This window comes from Saccoglossus kowalevskii, chromosome 6 (genome assembly GCF_978046115.1).
Source record: "Saccoglossus kowalevskii chromosome 6, keSacKowa6.1, whole genome shotgun sequence".
In the NCBI taxonomy this organism is placed as follows: domain Eukaryota; kingdom Metazoa; phylum Hemichordata; class Enteropneusta; family Harrimaniidae; genus Saccoglossus; species Saccoglossus kowalevskii.
In genome coordinates, this window is record NC_140646.1 from 19,847,475 (window position 1) to 19,869,266 (window position 21,792).

Sequence of the window (21,792 nt, forward strand, 5' to 3'; positions counted from 1 at the left end):
TGTTTTTTACCGGCTTGTTTTCATTGGCAACCGAAGTATTTTTATTTTGTAAACAAATTTTCATCTGCTATTTTTATCCAGTTCAAATCGTTCAGCAACATTTTTGGCATATTAGCTGTACATCACATGGAAAACTACGATTGAGAGAACTTGATGCATGTTGACTGAGTTTTATCCTAGTACGAAGTACCAGGAGGCTTCTGCTGGCAACGTTGCGGCGTTACCCAGTTCCAAATAAAGATTACCAACGCCAAATGAGCAACATTTTAACTGGTAATCAAGATTCATTTAATCCATGATTAACAAGCAACATCGCAAGCGAAGTTGTAGCACGCAGTACCAGTACTAGTAAGTCATCCCGTCAGTGGAGTATCGCAGTAGCACGGCATGTTTGCCTTCAGCATTGTATGCAAACGAATCACGAGGTGTGCCGTTCTCGTTCAAACCCGGGATTCGATCAATAGGGGAGTTTCAGTAAAAAACACATTACAAATCATGCAAGTTCAACATTTTCAAACCAATATACTAAAACAGAAATGCTCAGCGATGCAAAAAAGGATAGATACTACTTTTCAGTATACACATCTCTGATTATACAAATACAATCCCTCACATATTCTACTCCCAATTATTCCTGCGTAAAATGGAATAGCCTCTTTCCATGTTGACATTCTCAGTAAAATCATGTGATAGGCTGTTACAATTGGCTGTTACATACTATTTCGCCGGTCTGGAAAATGTGTTTAATTAGCTCTCATTCAAGCAACAATGCACATTTCCCAGTGGGAGTGAACCTAGCTCGAATCTGCCATTAAAAAATAGGGGTGTTTTCAGCAAAAAACGAATAATCCTTGAGTGCACACAATACACTGAATTTTAGAACAAATCTTGAATTAGTTACAGCAGCAGAATACCACAGAAATATCAGACGAAACATGAAAACACTATATATTGTATTTTGGCCAGAACCCTCTCTATTGCAATTCCAGGGATTATCCTCATATGTGCATCCATTTCCCACCTTCGTATCACCCAACCCTGAAAACAAATTCTTAATACCACACTGAAGTGTTTGGTAATAAAATTTGAGTTTCTCTCCATCATAAAGTTGATAAATTAGTTTCAATATTGCTTTCTACACACTGCTGACCAGTCAGTACTTATAAAAATACATGGACTCAGAATATTAGCTTTAAGACGAGCATAAACTACCCCCCTCCCCCTGCACTCGCTTCACTTACGTCAGGCATAAACTGTTGAAGGAAAGTGGTGCAGTGTCCACCACACTTTAAATTCTTTCTTAGGCACAGTATCGGTATATTGTTTATTTTTTAAACAACCTGACAGTATGGAAACCGATTGCAGGCACCAACATTTCATATCAAATATATCGGTATATATTTAGGAATGTTTGTATTAAGGAGGAGATGTTAAGGTGTGGTGGTCATCTTGCCGCGTCGCGTTCAATATGGGTCCCAATGGCTACACATACAATGCGTATAAAAAATCTGTTGTTTGTGTACACAGAATTCGAACACCTGCTGTATGATGACCACCACCCTCCGGCATGTGCAATTAACAAATTAGCAATACGATAATATATAACGAGTTAAAATACAATACAAATTCATGTTATTGATAGGATAATTTCTACATTTTGTACAACCCTTGATGATTTATCTACTTTGCGGTTGTTATCTGATGAGATGATTCAAGCCCATTAATTCTTGGTGGACGAAGTGTAATATCTATATACAAAAGCCACACCCAGCGAGATGATAGCAGGCACCAACCAACTTGACCAAGAACTGAGAAGAAAAACAAACATGTTAAACATGTTAACAGGCTAAATTAAGGATTACCATATGACATCATTGTCATGTTTTCATTATTACAGGTTAAAGTCATTAGGATAATGAAAATGAATATTGGAGGTCAACACACAATTCAAAATGTCATGGACAATTGTCATAATTTACATTTTTACACTGTATTTATGGTGAAATTATGTCTTCATATCTCCAAAAAACGTTTGATGACATTGTATAATATTGAATCCCAATAATGTTAAAATCAAAGAAACCTTAGAAAGAACCTCTGTGTGTCGTAAAATTAATTACAAATTTAAGATTACCCTAGTCTAGTCATATAGGTCTGCCCCTTTAAGATGCATAATGTGAAGCAATCTGACCCACAGTATTGAGTTTATAATACTAACAGAAAACTAAAAAGAATACATTTGTTTGTGCCTTAAACCTAGAGCATATTTGATTCAATTATATTTCCTATAGTTACATGTTGAATTTAAATTTAAAGATATCAGGCAATTATAAATATACATGGGTAAAAATCTTAAAGTAATCAGATTATCCAAGAGAACCTATGTACTGTAAAATGGTTAATTATTCACTGGGTTTTAATTTAGCTTATTTCGCTGGCTGGAAAATGCGCTAAATTAAAACCCAGTGAATATGTAAAATTTAGCATGGAACAAATTATATAAATGATAAAACTGTGAATTTAAAACCCACTGAATATGCCAGAAATGGTAAATCAGTGAAATTTAAACCCAGTGAAAATTAGTCATTTTACAGTACCAAATTTTATTAAAACTTCAGAAACCTATAAATTGGGTACAACACATGTGTTTTTTCTTATGAGAAGCATATCTCCAATAGAACCCATGCACATATAACTGAAAAATCACATTTGTTACCAAGTCATGGAAATCTTATTTTCACCAAAAAAATACCTCTGTAATTTACATAAATGCATTGCGCTATTGACAGAGAAATTAGAGTATTTCATACAAAGTAAGTAGTAAGCATTTACCGACTAACTCGTTGACAGAATTGCAATGAGCTTTTCAAGATCATTACGTAATTAAAACAAGTTAGATCAAACCATTTTTATGAGGGGTGCTGTTCTGCTAATGCATGCATTTACTAGCACTATGCAATGCACGAGACACACCAGCGACTAGGACAGCATCTGTGTTCTGACATGTGAGATTGCATCACTTTAATTTGTTTGAATAAGTTTGCAATTCACATACAAGTAAATTATACAAACGGATGTAATTAATTGAAAGGTAATTGCATCTTCTAGATATATATGTTTCTGAGTTCCTTTGGATTAGTTTGATGTCTCTTATCGAGGTTGGGTTGACCCAACTTGTTTCAGTCGCTTAACCCTTATCTGGTCAAGTCAATGACAAAGTCAGTGATACTGACAGGATAAGGGTTAAAGATCTCCAGACACGCAAAGCAAAACAATCATCAACTTAGCTGGCATAGTGCAACATGACAGTTTAATGCCAAGCATTAGGCATGGTTAGCTTTTCCACCATGATTTGAGTCATGCATGTATCGCTGTGTGAACCAATCACAACTACGGATGGCTTTTCAACACATGCATCAATTATTTGGTTTGAGACTGGGATCATAGCTCAAACCACATTAATTCCCAGGTTGGTTCAACACTGTCAATGCTCTTTGTCAATACGAGAAGGATCTGAGTATTCACAGAATAAAGTAAAGTAGAATAAATTTGAATAGCCACATTATTTCATTTCACTTAACGAATGCATGAGCAAATAGTCCAATTTTCAGTCAATACAAGAGTGATACACAATGTATAATCCCACTTTGTCTTATGTGGTTGACCAATATAGTATCTCAGAGATATGATAGAAACCAGTGTTTTGTTTTGTTTCCTCAATTAGTTTTGAGCTTTTTGTTTTTAGAATGTTGCTATAAAAAAAACTAATTTCACTTCTCCATCAAATAGGTGTGAATTTGATTATAAATATTTTTTCTTACCGGGGCATATTCTTTTTCCAATCCAGATTTTTCATTCAAAATCACCACTTCCACCCCCAAGTTTGTAATAGCAACCTCAATGGGAAGTTAAAATGTACCATTTACATGCAAGTATTAAATGAATGTTTTCATCGCCTACTTATCTAGAGGTAAATGAAACTGTGACCCAATAATATAAATAGATCATTGACTCTTAGAGTTCTTTGAAACCGGTAGATATCTAGGTTAGGCTTTAGGTACGTTTAGTTATTACTCCAATTTCACCATTGATTGTGATTGTACCCTAGAAACGTAATTCTATATGAATTTAAAACTATTATTAGATAAATCACTTTCAGCCAATAGTGCAATTAAAAGTTACTTTGACCTCGCATTTTATGTTGTTTTGATACAGCACACTGATATTGTTAACGTTACTCAATAAATCAAAATTAATTTAAAATTTAAGATTAGTCTCTTAAACAACAAGCCAAGTATCTAATATTGGTCCTCGTAAGTACTGTAAAATCTGTATTAGAAGCCACGGTTTCTATTGAAATGATACAATGCAACAGAGTGGATGCGGTTTCTATTAGAACATCTACACACATGGAAATTGTGAATTTTTTCGTTCTTAATTGTTCAAAAAGAATGGGTGTGACTTCTATTAGGGATGTGGCTTCTAATACAGATTTTACGGTAAGTTGGATTTTACAGCACAATTTTACAATGCTGTTATTGTACATTTGATTGTAAAAGAAACATTGCTACTAATCCAAATATTCATATACAGTCGTCTAAAACCACAAAGCCTGAGAAGTAGAATTTGCTGAACAAACGCAGGTAATGATAACCAATATACTTCCCTTTGACTCAACAAGCAATTTTTTTTGTTGATATATAAATTGCTGTAAAATACTTAATTTTTGCTATTTTTGCTATATACCTTTTTTCTTATATTTTACAAAATCAACGAAAATAAATTCAATACAAAACACCCAAAAAGTCTTTTTGGGGAAAATATATTCCAGTATGTTATAATTACCCTTTTTCCATGTAAGAATAATTTTCTCCATTTCCTTTCGCCTGTAATTCAATCAAAATATACTTTTAGAATCATACTTGGAACGACCTTTGACACAAAATGGTCAGCTGTTAACGACAAACAGACTTTCTTCCACAATTTCCTCCCAAGAGTAATGAGTTGTATGACTATCACATGCCTAATTTTATACTATAGTGAAGATAAACATGGCTAACTGACTTTTGACACGGGAATTTTTTTTGACATTCTGTAATTTCTTGTTATTGTGATCAAAAATTGTGGGTACCCAACCTAGTTTTTAAATTATTAACCCCAGTTATGTATTTCAAACAGCAGAGTAAGGTTTATAAAATTGATCGTTTCCATGGAAACAAGGTCAGGTACTCATTTCTATCATTTGCTCCTTTTCAAGCACTTGACGGAAGCTCAGCAAAATATCAAGAATTTGTAGGCTTTTAAAATTACCAGTTACAGTAGATAGCCGTAATGCATCCTTAAATTTATTTAGGAACCCTCAGTTGGTAATAATTTGACAACATATGTAATTGTCAATTTTGGGTGTAAATTTGATGTTACTTACGGTTGTTGGAGATAGCTTACTGATGTCCTCCTGAAAGTAGAGAGAGAAAAATAAGTTAATTGGTACAGCACTCATTTTCAATGCCAAAATACAAGGGGATATTCACTGGAAATCAAGACAATGGACTTCAATGGCTCCAAGAAGTTCAAAAACTAATAGCCTATATAGCCGTATAGGTGGCTATGCAACACATGTAAACCATTTTAACATGTGTTGTATACATCAAAATTAGGCGAGGGTTCTCTGAACCCGCCTATTCACATAGTTCATACCCACCATAGACTCCGGTCAGTCAAAATGACTATTTTGAACTGTAGGCATTAATCAGCGATTCTGCCGGTGACGGAGAGATAGAATCCAGGTCAGGGGAAGCAACATGACCTCAAGATTCTTTTACCCCTTACGTCACGAACCCACGTGACCGAGGCCACCTGGAAGCGCCACAGGTAGCCGTCCATCACTCTGGTTCCTTTCTCTCCGCCTCGAGGACTTAGACCAACGCGACGGAAAGAGTGGGGAGGTTGGGGGGACCCGGAGTCTATGGTGGGTATGAACTATGTGAATAGGCGGGTTCGGAGAACCCTCGCCTAAATTCACTACGTTCAATTACCCACCATAGACTCCGGTCAGTCAAAATGACTATTTTGAACTGTAGGCAGAGTCAGACACCGATAGGTGGCGGGTTTTTCCAAGCAAACAGAAAAAAAAGGAGAATGATGAAAGACTTTTCCCCAGTCCGGGATGAAAACACACCCAAAAACCTAAGTTAAGACCCAAGAAGTGTGGTGTCTTACCTTGCCTGTGCTGTCCCCGAAGCAAGAAGCCAATGCTGCTGTGGTGACAGGGTTCGGTGTGCCCGAGAAAGCTAGACCCCAGCCGAATTCGGGGGTGATAAGCTTGAAGTAGGACCTAAACAGTTCGCATGAGGGCGTAGGTCGACCGAAGCGAAACCTGGGAGCTTCCAGGAAGTGCTAGTGGAACAGACAATTTGCCTGCAAAAATGCCGAGACTGACTTATCGCCTATGCGCAGAGGCCCCTGTGGTCGTTCGGGCTAGGTCAGCAAACAAGGCCTGACCCGCTACTACGGGGCCTAACCTGAAGAGACCCTGCTCAATAGATTGGGTGTCTCTTAGGTAGTAGTTGATGAAGACGTTCTGCGTTCTCCAGAAGCCTGCCCTCAGAATGTGTTTGAGGGGGGGCACTTGACGCTAGTGCTAGTGAGTTAGCAATCGCACGGACCTCATGTTCTCGTACTTGGTGTCTCTGCAAGGTCTGTGTTAAGGAGGATATTGTATTATAGACCTCCAGTACAGTCGCAGTAATCCACCTGGAGATGGAAGTCGGGGAAGCCGGCTTATCCTGTTTGCCAGGGCCGTAACACAAAAATATGTGTTTGGTTCCCAGTCTGGAAAACCTGGTACGGTTCTCGCGGCAACTCAGCGCTCGGACCGGGCAGAGAAGCAATTCCTCCTGATCCTCCGGACTGACAATATTTGCCAGCCGGGGGATGACGATCGGTTGAGGATCGTGTCCTGGGATTTGGTTCTTGGCGAGAAACCCGATTTGTGTCTTTAGTACAACTTGATCGTCCATAAAAGTGGCACAACCATCCGCGAAAGACAGTGCACGCCTAGCTCTGACCGGCGCCTACCTGAGGCAAGGGCCAGTAGGAAGACTATTTTCCACATCAAAAATTTGAGTGGTGCTGATTGGAGAGCCTCAAAGGGTGGTCTGCTTAGAGCAGACAACACAGCCGATGAGTCCCAGTTGGGCGGCTTCCTTGTATGGGGTCTTGGCGTCTGGAAAGCAGTAAATAGTCTCCTAATAATAGGACAATCGGCTAGTCTTGTTCCCGTACGTTCTGAGTGGTGGGGGACAAGACCGACCTGTAGCCAACGCTCGCTGCGTAGGACAAACCCACTTCGTCAAACAGGTGGACGAAGGAGCCTGCTACCTGGCCAATAGAGGGATGGTATGGATCAATCTCCCTTCCGCTACACCAATCAGTGTATGCTTGCTGCCTAGAAATGTAGGCCGCGTAGGTGGAATCCCTGTTCGCCCTGGCCAGGACATTGGCAGCCCGCTCAGATAAGGCTTTTGTATGTGCGGGTCTACTGAGAGCCTCTATGCGTGTAAGTGATACCTGCTGGGCTCATTGGTAGTGCTCCGTCTAGTTGGGACGGTAGGTCTGGTAAGTCCGGAAGCACTGCTGACGCTTCGACTAGCATTTCCAACAGAATCGGAAACTAGGCCTTGCTTGGCCAATTGGGTGCAACCCATGATAATATGCGGGTGTGCCCATGTCGAAGTTTTCTCTGGTGCCCGGTGAACTAGCGGGAAGGGAGGAAAGGCGTACACAACTAAGTGGGTCCACGGGGCTAGCAAAGCGACCCTGGCCCAGGCTCCTGGAGTCAGCAGGAGTGTTATGTACGTCCTGAGCTTTGCGTTCCGGGGTGCGGCAAAATGGTCCAACCTTGGACCGTCCCACGGCCGAAACAGCCTAGTGGCTACCCACTGGGGTATCAGCTACTCCGTGTTCTGGAGACGGAGCCGCCCTGAAAGGGCATAGCCAGACTGTTCCTCACCCCTGGAAGGTGGTGTGCGGCTAGCTCCACATTGTATTCCAGGCACCAAAGGAAGATTTTGCTCCGCTAGGACTGACAACGATGGGGAATGCGTCCCCCCTCCTTTTTGAAGGAAACCACCGCTGCGTTGCCTGTGTGGAGCAGGACTCTGTGGTCTCGAACTACAGGTAGAAAGCGTGGTAATGCTAAGTACACTGCTCTCAGTTCGAGCCGGTTGATATGGTAGTCCCGAAACTAATGCGGGGGCCATATCCTTGGGCTTGTTGGCCCAATAGATGCGCTCCCCAACCCTAGGGGAGGTATTTGTTACCAGAGTCATACCTGCGGCGAGCGGGCCCAAGGGGCTCCCCTGTCCGAGGTTGGCCAGTGGCGACCACCAGGGCAGGGCTTCCTTCACTTGGTCCAAGATCGAAACCCACCTATCTAGTTCCCATAGGAGAGCTCGGCATTATAACAAGCGTTATACCGGGCGGCTGCGTAGTGTGGCCTGGGGAACGACCCTTCGAACCGAGGTCATCATTTCGATGATCCGTATTAGTTCACGGAGGGACACCGAGGGAACGCTGACTAGGCATTCGGCTAGGCTGCTTAGCGCTAAGCAATACGCTTGAAATGGCTAAGCCAAGCTTACCTCTGTGTCAAAACTCCATGCCCAGGGACACCAACTGTACGTTGGGTCGAGATGGGACTTGTCGATTTACTAATGAGCCCAACTGGTGGAGTAAATCCTGTGTTAGCCTGACACGTTTGGCTATTACCCCTTGCCCGGGTTGTTGGTAACCGGAAGTCTGGGTACGGATTGAGGTGTACCGACATCTGGTGAAGCAGCAGCACTACCTGTTTCATCACTCTGGTGAACATGTAGGGCGCTGTGCCTAACCCAAATGGGGGGCACCCGAAATTCGAATACTTAGCCCAGCTGGGCGATTCAAAGGAGATGGCAACTCACCGAGTGCATCGGTACGTCCAGGTAGGCCCCGCTTAAGTCCAGCGGGGCTAGCCCGTCAAAACGGTGGATGGAGAGAAGAACCCTGAATGGTGTCTCCATGTGGAACCAATCGAAGAGCACGTACTGATTCAGTCTGCCGAGGTCCAAAACTGGACGCCTGCCACTTGTAGATTTGGTACTACGAACACATTTGGGTAGAAGCCTGGCCTTAGTTCCGGCTGATGTACCCTGTGTATGGTGTCTTTCCCCAGCAAACTGCTACTTCCTGTCTGATTGCTTCCACCTTGCGGGAGTCCCCTGGCAGTGCCCAACAGGGGATACACTGAAGGGGGGAAATGGTGATTTCAGCGGTATCACGTAAACGGATGTCACCACCTGGAAAGGTCCAGGGATCGGTCATCCACCGTCTCCAAACCGGACTACACCGGCGCAATATGTGTACGACAGGGATACTTGGCCATGTGTTCGGCAGTTTGGGGGGGGGGGCTCCCTTCCCCCATGAGGCGAGTTCCCCAAGGCCTGAAGTAGTCACTAAGTTGTGACCTGGCCATTCACTGAACACGTCCCTGTCCCCCCCGGTTGCAGAGGCGAGTGTCAAACATGCCTCCCCTGCTGCCAGGTAGACGCCCGCCCAGGGAGGGTGAGGAGCCACCACCTGGCTCTTACCTCCCTGAGTGCGCGCCACTACCCTGCCCTCACATGGAAGGGTATAAGTGCTTGCCTCCTGGCAGACTCTGGCTAGCGGACGACGCCCTAGGGCGTTGTGTTTTCTGTGCTTGGGGTGCCCTCAGTTTGCCCATGGCAGGACCAACTGGCTAGCGGATTCGATCTGAACCCTCTGGTTCATTGCACTCCGAAGCTTTGAGACTGTACCCACCATTCCGTGAACAAAGAGGGTGGAGGATGTCCAGTCTACGTCACTGAGGTGGGGGACGTACCCCGGCTCAGCTTGTCGGCAAAAACATGTGCGTCTAAGGCCGCGTTCCGTAGCACGGTAGTGGCCCTGGCCAAGAGAGCCAGGCGACACTACGGGGTGTCGCATGCTACATGTGCGGTGACCCACCAGTAAAAATGACGCCTGGTCTAGGAGGCTGGTGCGTTCTGCCTCCAAGGTCTCCAGAGTGCTGGTCACGCATAATAATGTGCTCAAGCAACTCTGCCCTCAGGGCTGGATGGGTCATCTTCAATTGGCAAAGACACCTATGGAACGCGGCTATCCCCCTTTGCCCGGTTTGCCAAATTCGTGGTAGTGGGAAGTGTTGCCTAATGTTATCCCCACCCAGGAGCCTTAAGCATTACATCCTCCGCGGCTGACCAATGCCGCCCATCAACACCGTTTGCGTGTTCTGCGCCCCACTCCGCACTCACGCGGACAGGGAGAGACTTGCCAACGGGGTTGCTTTGGATCCCGACGCCTGTGATCCCATAAGCATTGAAGCAACCTTAGGTGGTCGCTCTAGGATCAAGGGTGGGGGAATATACATCGTATCACTGGGATCGATGATACTCCGCCTCACCCCAAAAGCGTGGCTCACCGAGTCATATAGATGGAAGACTCTGAGGGACCACCCGGAGTACCGGCTGTATCCGACACGAGCAAACTGCATCTCCTTTCACTTTAAATATGTGAGAGGGAGCGTGTTCGACTGTGCGTCTCATGACAGGGTCGGTTCCCTCTGGGGACGCCCGTGGGTCGGAGAAAGGAGTCAAAACCCACAGCGGGGGCCGACACAAGGAAAAATTCATTACCGTTGTACCGTTACCGCGTGACGAACCCTAGCTGGCTGAAAGTAGGGGAGGTCAACGTGTGCCCTGCCCTGAAAGCCCTGCCCCGAGATCGGAGACTTGGCTGCCAGCACCCCGTTGGCATTCAGTGCCCGAGGATCCAGAGGACCGGTGCAATTAGCCTGAGCCTCGGCCACCCCCCAAAATAGTGGGAGAGCCGTGCCTGGGAACGGGGGTTCCCCGGAAGAGACGTGTTTGAATGCAAACATGCTTTCGTGTCTCTTCCTGCTTGCCCACCGAGGGGACACAGTGAAGACAGCTCGCTCCGACTGCGTCTGATCTACCCGGCCTGCCAGGGACGCAATTGCCCTGACAGTCCTTCGACCAAAGCCCTCAACTCGGAGGCAAACCTGGCGCTGTGCAAGGAAGGGTCGACAAAGAGACCCGCAATGGGTCCCATAGGAGGAAAGCCTCCAGGAACACAGCCTCGCTGCAGCCGGTAAAATCGGGTAAAACACCGCCTGAAAAAACAAACTGTGAGGATGCCCTCCGATCAGCGGGGAAGATCGAAAAAATATCGGTACCTCCGTCGTCGGGCCTCTTACTCGACGTCCCGGTACATGAAGTACCGGTAGCCGAGCGTGAGGACTTTCCACTCATGCCAAACACGCAACTCACTTTAACCGATCTGTTTACTGGACGCGCGACCTTGCTGTGACGCAGTCAGTCTCAGCGATTTTGGTGGCTCTGAAAGAAAATCTCAGGCCTCAGAACTCCAGTGAAAAAACACGCTTTTACGCAAAAACCCCGAAACCCCCACGTAGCTACGACAAAGTATCTCGGATGCGGGTTCTATGCTGGTAAATTCTGAATATAACCACTGCACGGTCGACTCGAAACACGAGGAGAACGGAAAGAAAACGGCAGTGAGCCTTGGTGCTGTCATTACATCTATATATTGCTAAATACATTGAAAATAAAAGACGACATGCATGAGGGAAACGAATTACAGTTGTAAAAGGTGCCGCCATGAAAACCAACTGGTTACGTAGTGGCGCCGGATTTTGATTTTTTTTACAAGGAAAACTTATTCTACCAGCTACATGTAACAATGTCAGATGCCGAGCAGCGGCAACAACCCAAGCCATAAATCCGGACAGGAAAAAAGGCAGGCGATCCAGCAGAGCTCGCTAGATTTCATCTCCACTCGAGGCAGAGAGAAATTAAGAGTGATGGACGGCTACCTGTGGCGCTGCCAGGTGGCCTCGGTCACGTGGGTTCGTGACGGAAGGGTTAAAAGAATCTTGAGGTCATGGGGCTTCCCCTGACCTGGATTCTATCTCTCAGTCACCGGCAGAATCGCTGATTAATGCCTACAGTTCAAAATAGTCATTTTGACTGACCGGAGTCTATGGTGGGTAATTGAACGTAGTGAATTAGCTCCCATAACACAACTTAAGCACAACATCCAAGAATAGATTGATTTTTTTTTCTACAAACTACTGGTACACTATATATATCCTTATTTTATAGTTTCAATGTTAAATATGTCAAACCATGACCATGCAGTGCATGATTTGGGCAGCAAGACAAATGCATACATTTCAAGTAAAAGACACTAGAAAACATTTACACATATTAGCACATACTGTAAAATTACTAACTTTTGCAGGGTTTAAATTTCGCTGATTTACCATTTCAGTGGGTTTTAAATTCACGGTTTTACCATTTAGATGATGTGTTCTATGCTAAATTTTACATGTTCACTGGGTTTTAATTTAGCGCATTTTCCAGTCAGCGAAATAAGCAAAATTAAAACCCGGTGAATAATTAATCCTTTTACAGTATTTAGCTGTAGAGAACTCGCACTAAAAATAACTTCCATTGTCATGTAGGCGAACCAAGCATGCTATGGTAAATCCCATTACCGCCCACACACGTAGAAACCAAACTGGCATATTTGTTATGCATTGTACATTCCATTTTAATTTTGCCTACTACAAACCCAGTTTGGAAGGGTGAAAATAATTTGTCAATGACTATTAAAAAAATTAATGTTTTATTATGGATCACCCGACATTTGTTAGCAATTCAACACCTGAAAGGAAATTATTTATGGATGATCCTATTAATAGAAAACTTACAAGTGCAAGTGCAAAGAGAAGGTTACTGTTAGATGTTTATAGACCTATACAAATGTACACACACAGTATGCATGATTTTATGCTGTGCAAGGAATAATAAAAAATATTAAAGCGGGGGAGTCGGCACCTGCGCAGGGATCAGATGGCCATAGCGTATCGTTGTTCACAAACAAGCATCTATCTATGAGCCTCTGCATTTTTAGCGTGTGTTGTTATCATCGCTTGGGACTCAATTCCCATGCGTCCACAGGTTATGAACCTCTCGCTTTAAGAGCTAATATTGGTGTGTTTAGCATGTTCACATGTGGCGCACAAGAAGAAAATAGATGTGGCATAAAGGGGCTTAAAAATGGCAGATATTCAAACCCTTTAGAAAGGGGAATCAGCACTGGCATAACATTTACATAACACGCCGATGTAAAAACAAATACGGTCACAAAACTTGGCTGAAATACAGTTGTAGCATCATTTGGCAATCATTTGCAACAAGTTTGTAAGTGAACTTGGGTCCTAAACTGAACTTGAGTATGTATCATGGTCAACTATATTCACAGTATACTTACAATGTAAGTACCGGTACTTACAATGCGTCAAATTTTCAGGCAGTTTAGGTATACAGACCTGTGTACAATGTTAAACTTCAACACTCTTATTATAATATTTAACATGTCTAAAACAAGTGATGTACAATTACGCCAAAAACATAAATATATGAAAAAGTACACAAAGTACTTTGTTTTAATGAGAACACTTGTGTACACTACCATAAAATGCAACAATTGACTCAGGATCAAAGGCTGACCTTGAGTTCCAAAGTTCAGCGTCAAGATGTCCCTAGTTTGCGCTCAGACAACCAATCTAAACAGAATGGCAACGCCTATTTGTTAAGGTGTTAATCAACTTAATTCTATATGCTATGCATGCTTCGCTCAGTTGTATTGTATTGTATCTACCAAACACCTGACATTCTGTGTATTTCACACTTCTTCAAAAATTATGTATTTCATCGTAAAACAGATCTGGGCATTTTCAAAACAGGAGATGCATATCTCTCAGCATATCAGTGTAATCCATTTTTTGTCTTGCGATATATAGCGATAGTTGGTAGAAATATGAATAGATCTCACGTTAATTTGTCAGATCTAATGATGATCTCTGCACATATGATAAGATCTGTTTGGTTGGTTGTCTGTGAGGTTTGACCAGTATGATGTGTTATCATCATGTGATCACAGGTTATTTAATGCATTAATTTAATGCTTCATATTTTTTTTTATTTAATTCATATATTTGTATAAATTATAAGATTCCCATAGAATAAGTTGATTATTATGAGTAAAACACAAAATGAGAACATATTATAATGCACAATATCAACAATTCTTACACTAAATTAGTGATGCTATCATACTATGTTACATCATGGAAGATGTACCGAAAGAACATTTACACCCCCCCCCCCCACACACAAGTAAGTTGGCGGGTGGTGAAATTTTAGAGGGGTGAAAAATCGACCTATAGTGCATCTTGTCTTATAAAGCATATCAGATAAACAGTACCATATATTCTCTATTAGTAGCACATATGCTAGCATAGATAAGACAATCAGTTACGGTCAAAATAAGTCTATATTACTGTAGCCTAAAATATTTTTATTCAGCATTTGATTCTTTTCTATTAATTATTCACAAATCAATAAAAAAAATGACATTTCTAAGGGTGTGATAAAGATACAATAATAATTAATATAATTTTTGAATTATGTGCACTTCTATTGAAAAAAAGATTTTAGATTATCTTGTTAGAAAAAAAAATGGGTGAAACTACTCACTTTCCTAAGTTCTCCAATGAGGTACTGTTCCATCATGTCCCTGGCATCTGTTGAGTGTCCAACGTCTTCAAACGATTCTGAGCCATCTCCACCTTCAAGGATAAATAAAAATTGGTTATCAAAAAAACAAATTTTGGATGAAATGAAAATAGTCATTTGCATGCTCTAAATTCAATAATTCAAAGTGGTCGTCACACTGTGCTGTCATTCATTTACAATTTAACATAGCTATGTCTGACAGCATATGTACCACAATGACTGTGCGGCGGTGTGTGCACATGCAAACAAGTTGATCATTCTATCAATTAACCAATGCATGGTTCAATTGAAATTAGATGAGTAGGAGTCAATAGCAAATTGGATGCAACTATAATAAAATAAACTACGGACAAGATATTAAGCCAGATGAGATCATTATTTTTAATGTGAGGGTAGACGTAGATATTCCACAATACCAAGCAGGAGAAAATAATTTTTCTGACATTAAATCATGCAGAATTTGTTCATCAGTTACTAAAAGAACCATACAAAACTCTAAAATATACTTTCACGATAGTCATCTATATTTAATAAACCAGTGATAGAAAGATACATTGTAACTTTCAAATAGACATGTTAACTTCTGATTCCTAGAATATTTGCACATTAGCAATAGCAAAACGTCAAATTTACGGAAGCTACAAGATACAGTTTTAAAATCATGACTCAAAGTCTGAGAATACCATTTGCGAAATCTGCCGATCAGGGGAACAAATAAACACAACATTACAATAAGTGATAAGAACTCAAGTCCAAAAGTTCACATTAGTATATCTGATATCTTTAGTCATTCTCCAAGCATTCACTAAAAGTGCCTCTAATCAGTTTCTGCCACAGGTGAATTTTAAATTTTTCAAATGTTAAAATATTGTGTAAATGAATGCTTGAGTATCGCCAGTGCAACATCTATTCTGCTTTTTTATTACATTTTTTTGCACTGAACATTCAACAGAATGCTCCGGTAAAATACCTTCAGGTCATTGTACTTGACAACATTTTTTTGTCACTCAAAAATGTTTCCATGGTTAGTTGTCACATCGGCTGAGAATTTTCACTCCATGTTATGTTTTTATATTAATTTTTTGTGTTGATAAAATACTGAACAATAAATATTATGTATTTGAAAAAAAACTTGCAATCCCACGCTGTAAAAGGTCACCTATGGCAGAGACAGATTTGATATGCCTACAAGTACACCACCAATGGTTATCGTTCAATAAATGAATTTATTCGAAGGTGCACAAATCAATCTGGGACATGTACCAGACAGGTCTTAAAATTAAAACTCTCACCAGATAAATATAACAGACCTATTTAACACGTATGCGCGTTATTATCAATGATTATTTAATACAGTTATATTGAATTTTAGACTAGACACTATTATGATTTACAACATAGAAATCATTACCTGACTGTTCAAGAAGCACTTCTTCACCACCTGGATGCTAATAATGAAAAAAAAAATTATCCAACATAAATTCAATATTCATTCACGGAGTTTTAATTTCACTATCTTTTAATATGTTGTGAAATATGCTAAATTAAATTAATGTGAACAAGTGAAATATTATTTCATTGGCAAATCTGTAAATCGTAACATAAACATTGCAACTATAGTATTTTATCATAACGTAAAAAAAACTTTCACAATGACCAAGAACAACACACAATTTGTTTAAATTTACTAGATTACGCAACTGGCTTTTATCTGATCTCTAGAAAATGTAAAATTTGTCATTGCGCGAGTCGTTTCTAAGCACATGTGCATTTCAGATGGCAGTGCCGCCCTAAGTGTTAGGGAAAACTTATTGGCCTGCTTTTATAGTAGATTTCATCACAGTCCCTCCATCACCGGTCTCTAAATGGCCGCTGTCCTATTTGTCCTATTCCGCGTAGCGGGTAAATAAACCATTGACACCTATACGTAATCCACAGTTGACGCAACTTGTCAGGGGTCATCTTCAAGTTGATCTGCATATCATTATCATTAATGATTTACCCGACATACTTTGCGAAAAAAATAGAGGGACTGTGATTTCATATTGAACTTGTGACTTTGACTACTGTGAAATACTTTATTTTAGCTGGAATTATTTTCGCTGAAAAGATTTTTTGAGTGTTTTGTAAGGATTTTATTTTCACTGATTTTTGACAAGTTAAATGTAAAATATAGGAAAAAACGAATATTCGCTTGATTTTATTATCACTGAATCATTCCTTCAGCGAAAATAGCACAAAATAATTCCAAGCAAAAATAAAGTATTTTACAGTATTTACTTGAAAAAATGTAAATCATTACAGTCTGAAACACTTACTGAGATGCAAACAGTACCATATATACTCTATTACTAACACATATGCCATAAATAACAGACAATCAGCTACGGTCAAAATAAGCATATTACTGTAGCCTAAAATATTTTTATTCAGCATTTGATTCTAATCTATTAATTATTCATAAATCAATAAAAAATTACATTTTTTAAGGGGTCATAAAGATACGATAATAATTAATGTAATTTTTGGATTATGTGCACTTCTATTGAAAATGACATTTTAATAGAGCAAATACAGTTTCTGATATAATAAATAATGTGGGACATGTTTAACAGGGGATATTAATAGTTACTACAGCCCCCCCCACACACACACCGGTGATGGCAGACGTGAAAATCGTGCTAGAGAAAATGGCAAATCATGCTACAGATAGGGCACAAGTTGACCTTTGAACTTTAAGCTAATTGCTTCTTCTAGTAAGCGTGGATGTGGTGAAATACGGCGCAGAGTTTTCCGGACGTGGTAATTGTCACGTATTCGATGACAACAAATGACGTGTTCTTGCAAAAATACAACGAAATTATGTATCGCATGTTCATGAAAACACCGATTCCATGACAACATTTTTACAATGCTGGATTTCGTGAATATAACTTCAACCCACCTCTTCTAAAAATTTTGTGACATCGTACACTTTGTTATGGATTATTATCCAGGAACCGGTGTTGCAGTTGTTCTTTTCTACTTCGGTAAGTGGTATCTGTCGTAGTTCAGCCATAGCGATATTTGTTGTGATGAAAAAGATGATTTTTCTGTCGCAAAAAAATGAAAATCAAATACTACAATTCAGTTGCCAGTTACAGAACCCGCTTGACCTTCACCCACGACTCGCCCGGACACTGAGCATGCGCAAAAAGTGGTTGGATTGTTTGCTGTATCACTACTATTAACTGATTATTCACATTCATACATATAATGTCCAATATTTCAAAGTTCAGAAAATCATCAATTTATGATCTATAGAAATAGCAATTCCTAGGCTGCTGACAAATTCAAATATATTTTTTACGTCGTAAAGAAAAAAAACATATTACTAGAACTCTCACCTTTCGTGGGCGAATTAATGTTATGGTAATTTTTAATATCACGTTTTGTGTTAGTTATGTTAAATTGTGTAATACTCGCCCCAGCAAATGTAATATTACTTAGGATTTCATACCTGAAATATGTTTGTGCCATTCATAAGTGATTTATGTTTTTTTATTATTTATTTAACCATTTTTCAAGAATTGTTATATTATTGGGTTTACTTTCTAGGTGATAAATTGGTTCAATAAATATAGTTTACACAAAATTGCTATTACTTCCTATCATTATAGGTACATTCTATAAAAGAGTGAAATCGGATTAAAATGACTCTAGGAATACGTTTCTAGCATTTTAGGTGACAACAATATTTATAACTTTCACAAATAACATCAATCCAGCAAAGCTGACATATCTGATTGCCAATTCAAATCTATTTATAGATAGATACATGTACCAACATTGATAGAAAGAAAAATATCTGTTTAACAGTGTATACGCATCAGGCCCAACTACCGGAGCCCAAATTTCGTCACGGTCCTCAATTGTTTCCTTCAAGTAACCCCTCATTTCAATTATGGCGGAGACAACATCATTCGCAATTTCACGCAATTGCCGACTTGATGAAGAGATACGCGCCCTAATCTATTTGGCAGAGTAAAGAAATACTGCGATAGATTGATAGCTCCGATCATGTAAACGCATTGGAAATAATCCCCTGTCAATCGGTGGGAGGAACCGTAGTTCGGCTCCGATAGAATACTGCCATGCGAACATAGCAATTGAAGGTCGCAAACAAGTTGAAACTTATTTTCTGATGATGTTATCGCAAAAAAGAATATAGCACAGTCTTCGATCTTTACACGTCGTTCCAGATATATTTCTATGACAACGTCATATTTGCGTAAATGTGTTGCACAAAAATTATTTTAAAATGTGTCGTGTATTATCTTGTAATCTACTGCTGTGTGCGGGTTATACTGTGACTCATACATCGGTTTTTGTTCGTTTCGATAGTCACCTGTTTAGAGATTTATAAGAACTTAGCCTGGCATAATGAAAAATAAAATAAAATTTTGACATTTATAAAATTGACAATTTCTATCATGACCCTCCAATGACATGGCCTCGACAATATGCTGTTGTGATGCATACGTCACAGTCCAATCCGCACACAGGGAAACAGAGCATTGGTTAAATTTAACATGTTTGACCACATATGACATTTCTAAAAACAACATATATGGAAATGTTATTAGTTGTCTGAGATGGAAGTAAGTAATTTATGTTGTCACACATCTGTTGTTTGGTTTATTCAAAATTTCATTCCAATCCAATCTCTAATCTCAAACTTGAAATGTACATAAATCAGAATAGCGATTCTTATAAATGAACAAAATGAATACAAACAAAATAATTATATTAAAGATGGCAATATACTAAAGCTGAAAAAACAGGTGATTGTTCGTCCCTCTAAATTCATCAAGACTAGAAGGCACACGAAGCCACCACAACTACGAAATAAAACTATTTGACGCTGGTAAATCCTTAGGGACGACGTCAAAAGATCGATGTCGGATAACAAACTTAATTCCTTTAGTTTTTTCCCAAACGCCCCCACCCCCACTGAAACTTAATTTATAAATATCGATCATGGCGTCAGACTACATTCACCATTAAATACAAATTGATAATCGGACAGTAGTATGGCATAGGACTTTGTTGTAATAATGAAGGGGAATATACGCATGCGCAAACTACTTTTCTGGGTTCAGCGCATGCTCTAGGTCCATGCCCTGAAATTGACCTCATTTGACGCACATATTTACACTCGGACCAAGCCATTTTCTCGTCTTGGATGTGTGTTTTTTTCATATTCTGTTATTTTTGTCTATGATTGGATAGCAAAAAAAAAAACGAACTACAAATACTCCAAGATATTTTTGACTTCATTAAAAAATAAAATCGTTTTTGTAGGATGGAAACTTTTGAGGTCAAAACCCCCACCCCAAACTAAAGCAAATAAGTTTTTTATCCGACATCGATCTTTTGACGTCGTCCCTTATCCTACATATAATTGTGGGTATATGGTATAATAGACTATCATGGCAGATACTCCGATTTCATGGGTCAAGTATAAAAAAACAGTTATAACAAGCACATACAGTGTTAGCAGAACCCCACCCTAAAAAGAAAAGACGGTAATTACTAAATATCAGTAATTCATAACATCGTAACAGGTATTACTAGAGTATTTATTTCAACATAGAGTTACATAAGTAATATTGTGGTTGTATAAGACATAAGTAAATACCAATACAGTGTAAACATATTCACTAAATTCAAACGACTTATTTTTTCTCAAACCTCACCGCACACACCGACTGAACGCGGATTTCTAGAGAATATTTGACAACACAATATTGATCATGTAACATGTTCACATTGTCGACATTAATTTTGACCCGTCAAAATAAACTGTTATTAGAGGTTTGCCATACTCTACATGTTTACGTTTATTTAATCTTTACTATAACTCTTTACACTCATCTTCGATTGAGATTTTACATGCAAGAAATGGGTAATTCGTGATATGGTATTCCCATTTGGAAATATATATATTCAAAATCGTCTGGACAAATGTCTAAAATAATTGTGTACAATTTTGTTTACAATTCTTTTATCTAGTACATGAAATGTACATGGCACATTTCAATAACTGTTTTTCACATTCCAGTGCAAATTGCTGTATTGTTAATGTATGGCGCTTTTTATGTTTGCGTATTTGGCTGTCCCACGGTCGCTCAACAAATGTGACCGTGGTTGACCATTGTTCTGTTTCAGGGAAAGTGTTATATATGAGCACGTAGAAAGTATGAAAATTCGACTCACTCGGCAGATAACTCTTACACTGGAGACATAACGGGAGAATAGACCCGGAGAATGCACATTGGTGTAACCACAGATAGACCACTTTATTTTATTATTTTATCTAAGCGTAAGTTATATATTATCAACCAATAGCTGCAAGCCACCAAGTTGACGGATTGCGTAGTTTCTAGGTCTCGACTCTCATAGGTCAATATATAATATTAAAGCGCGGTGGTCGTCGCGCAGCGCGTGTTCGAATATCATGTAAATAAACAATGTATTTTACACGCGTTGTACACGTCACTATGAGTCCCATATCGAACAGGACGCGGCGCGACGACTGCCGCCCTTTAACACACACATAATATGTGTTTACCATTCGATGTGACATACGCTCCATGATGTTTTTGCTGTTGACGATTCATTGCTTAACAAATATCGTGGGAAAGGAACATGTACGCGATTCTCTGTCACTATGGTTACAAAGGTACTATAATGAATGTGATACATGTACAGTAGTTGTATAGCATAATTAGCATAAGTCAATGAAAACATGATTTGTAACTTATGTAGCTCCTATTTATTGATTTAAATACTAGTAGTGAATCCATAATTGAAATAAATAAATCGTAAATAAGTCGGACTCTTGTGACTTTTAATTTGAATTTGAGCGGAATAATTGCGTCCGAGTTTCTTGACTTTTTGCAGTAGATTGTGAAATCGACGAGGTCTAAATAGTCACTTTTCCATTTCTTCCAACAAAGACACATTCAAGTTGCTGAATGACTTTTCGCCAGGTAATGTCACCGCGTGCAGTAGTTTTCATTGATCTTATGAAACCCAGGCGTGCGAACTG

The 21,792-nt window shown here is 39.9% G+C and overlaps 1 protein-coding gene across 1 annotated transcript; it reads right to left on the reverse strand.

The window, feature by feature from the left end:
- Nucleotides 1–1,293: 1,293 nt before the first annotated feature.
- LOC100375072 (cytochrome b5-like) lies at nt 1,294–17,879 on the reverse strand. Its single transcript, XM_002734670.4, has 6 exons — nt 17,644–17,879; nt 16,111–16,147; nt 14,661–14,752; nt 5,426–5,455; nt 4,846–4,886; nt 1,294–1,808 (listed from the first exon to the last, which is right to left on the reverse strand). The coding sequence occupies exons 1-6, from the start codon at nt 17,755–17,757 to the stop codon at nt 1,721–1,723; spliced, it is 402 nt and encodes a 133-aa protein (XP_002734716.1). The 5' UTR covers nt 17,758–17,879; the 3' UTR covers nt 1,294–1,720.
- Nucleotides 17,880–21,792: the final 3,913 nt, after the last annotated feature.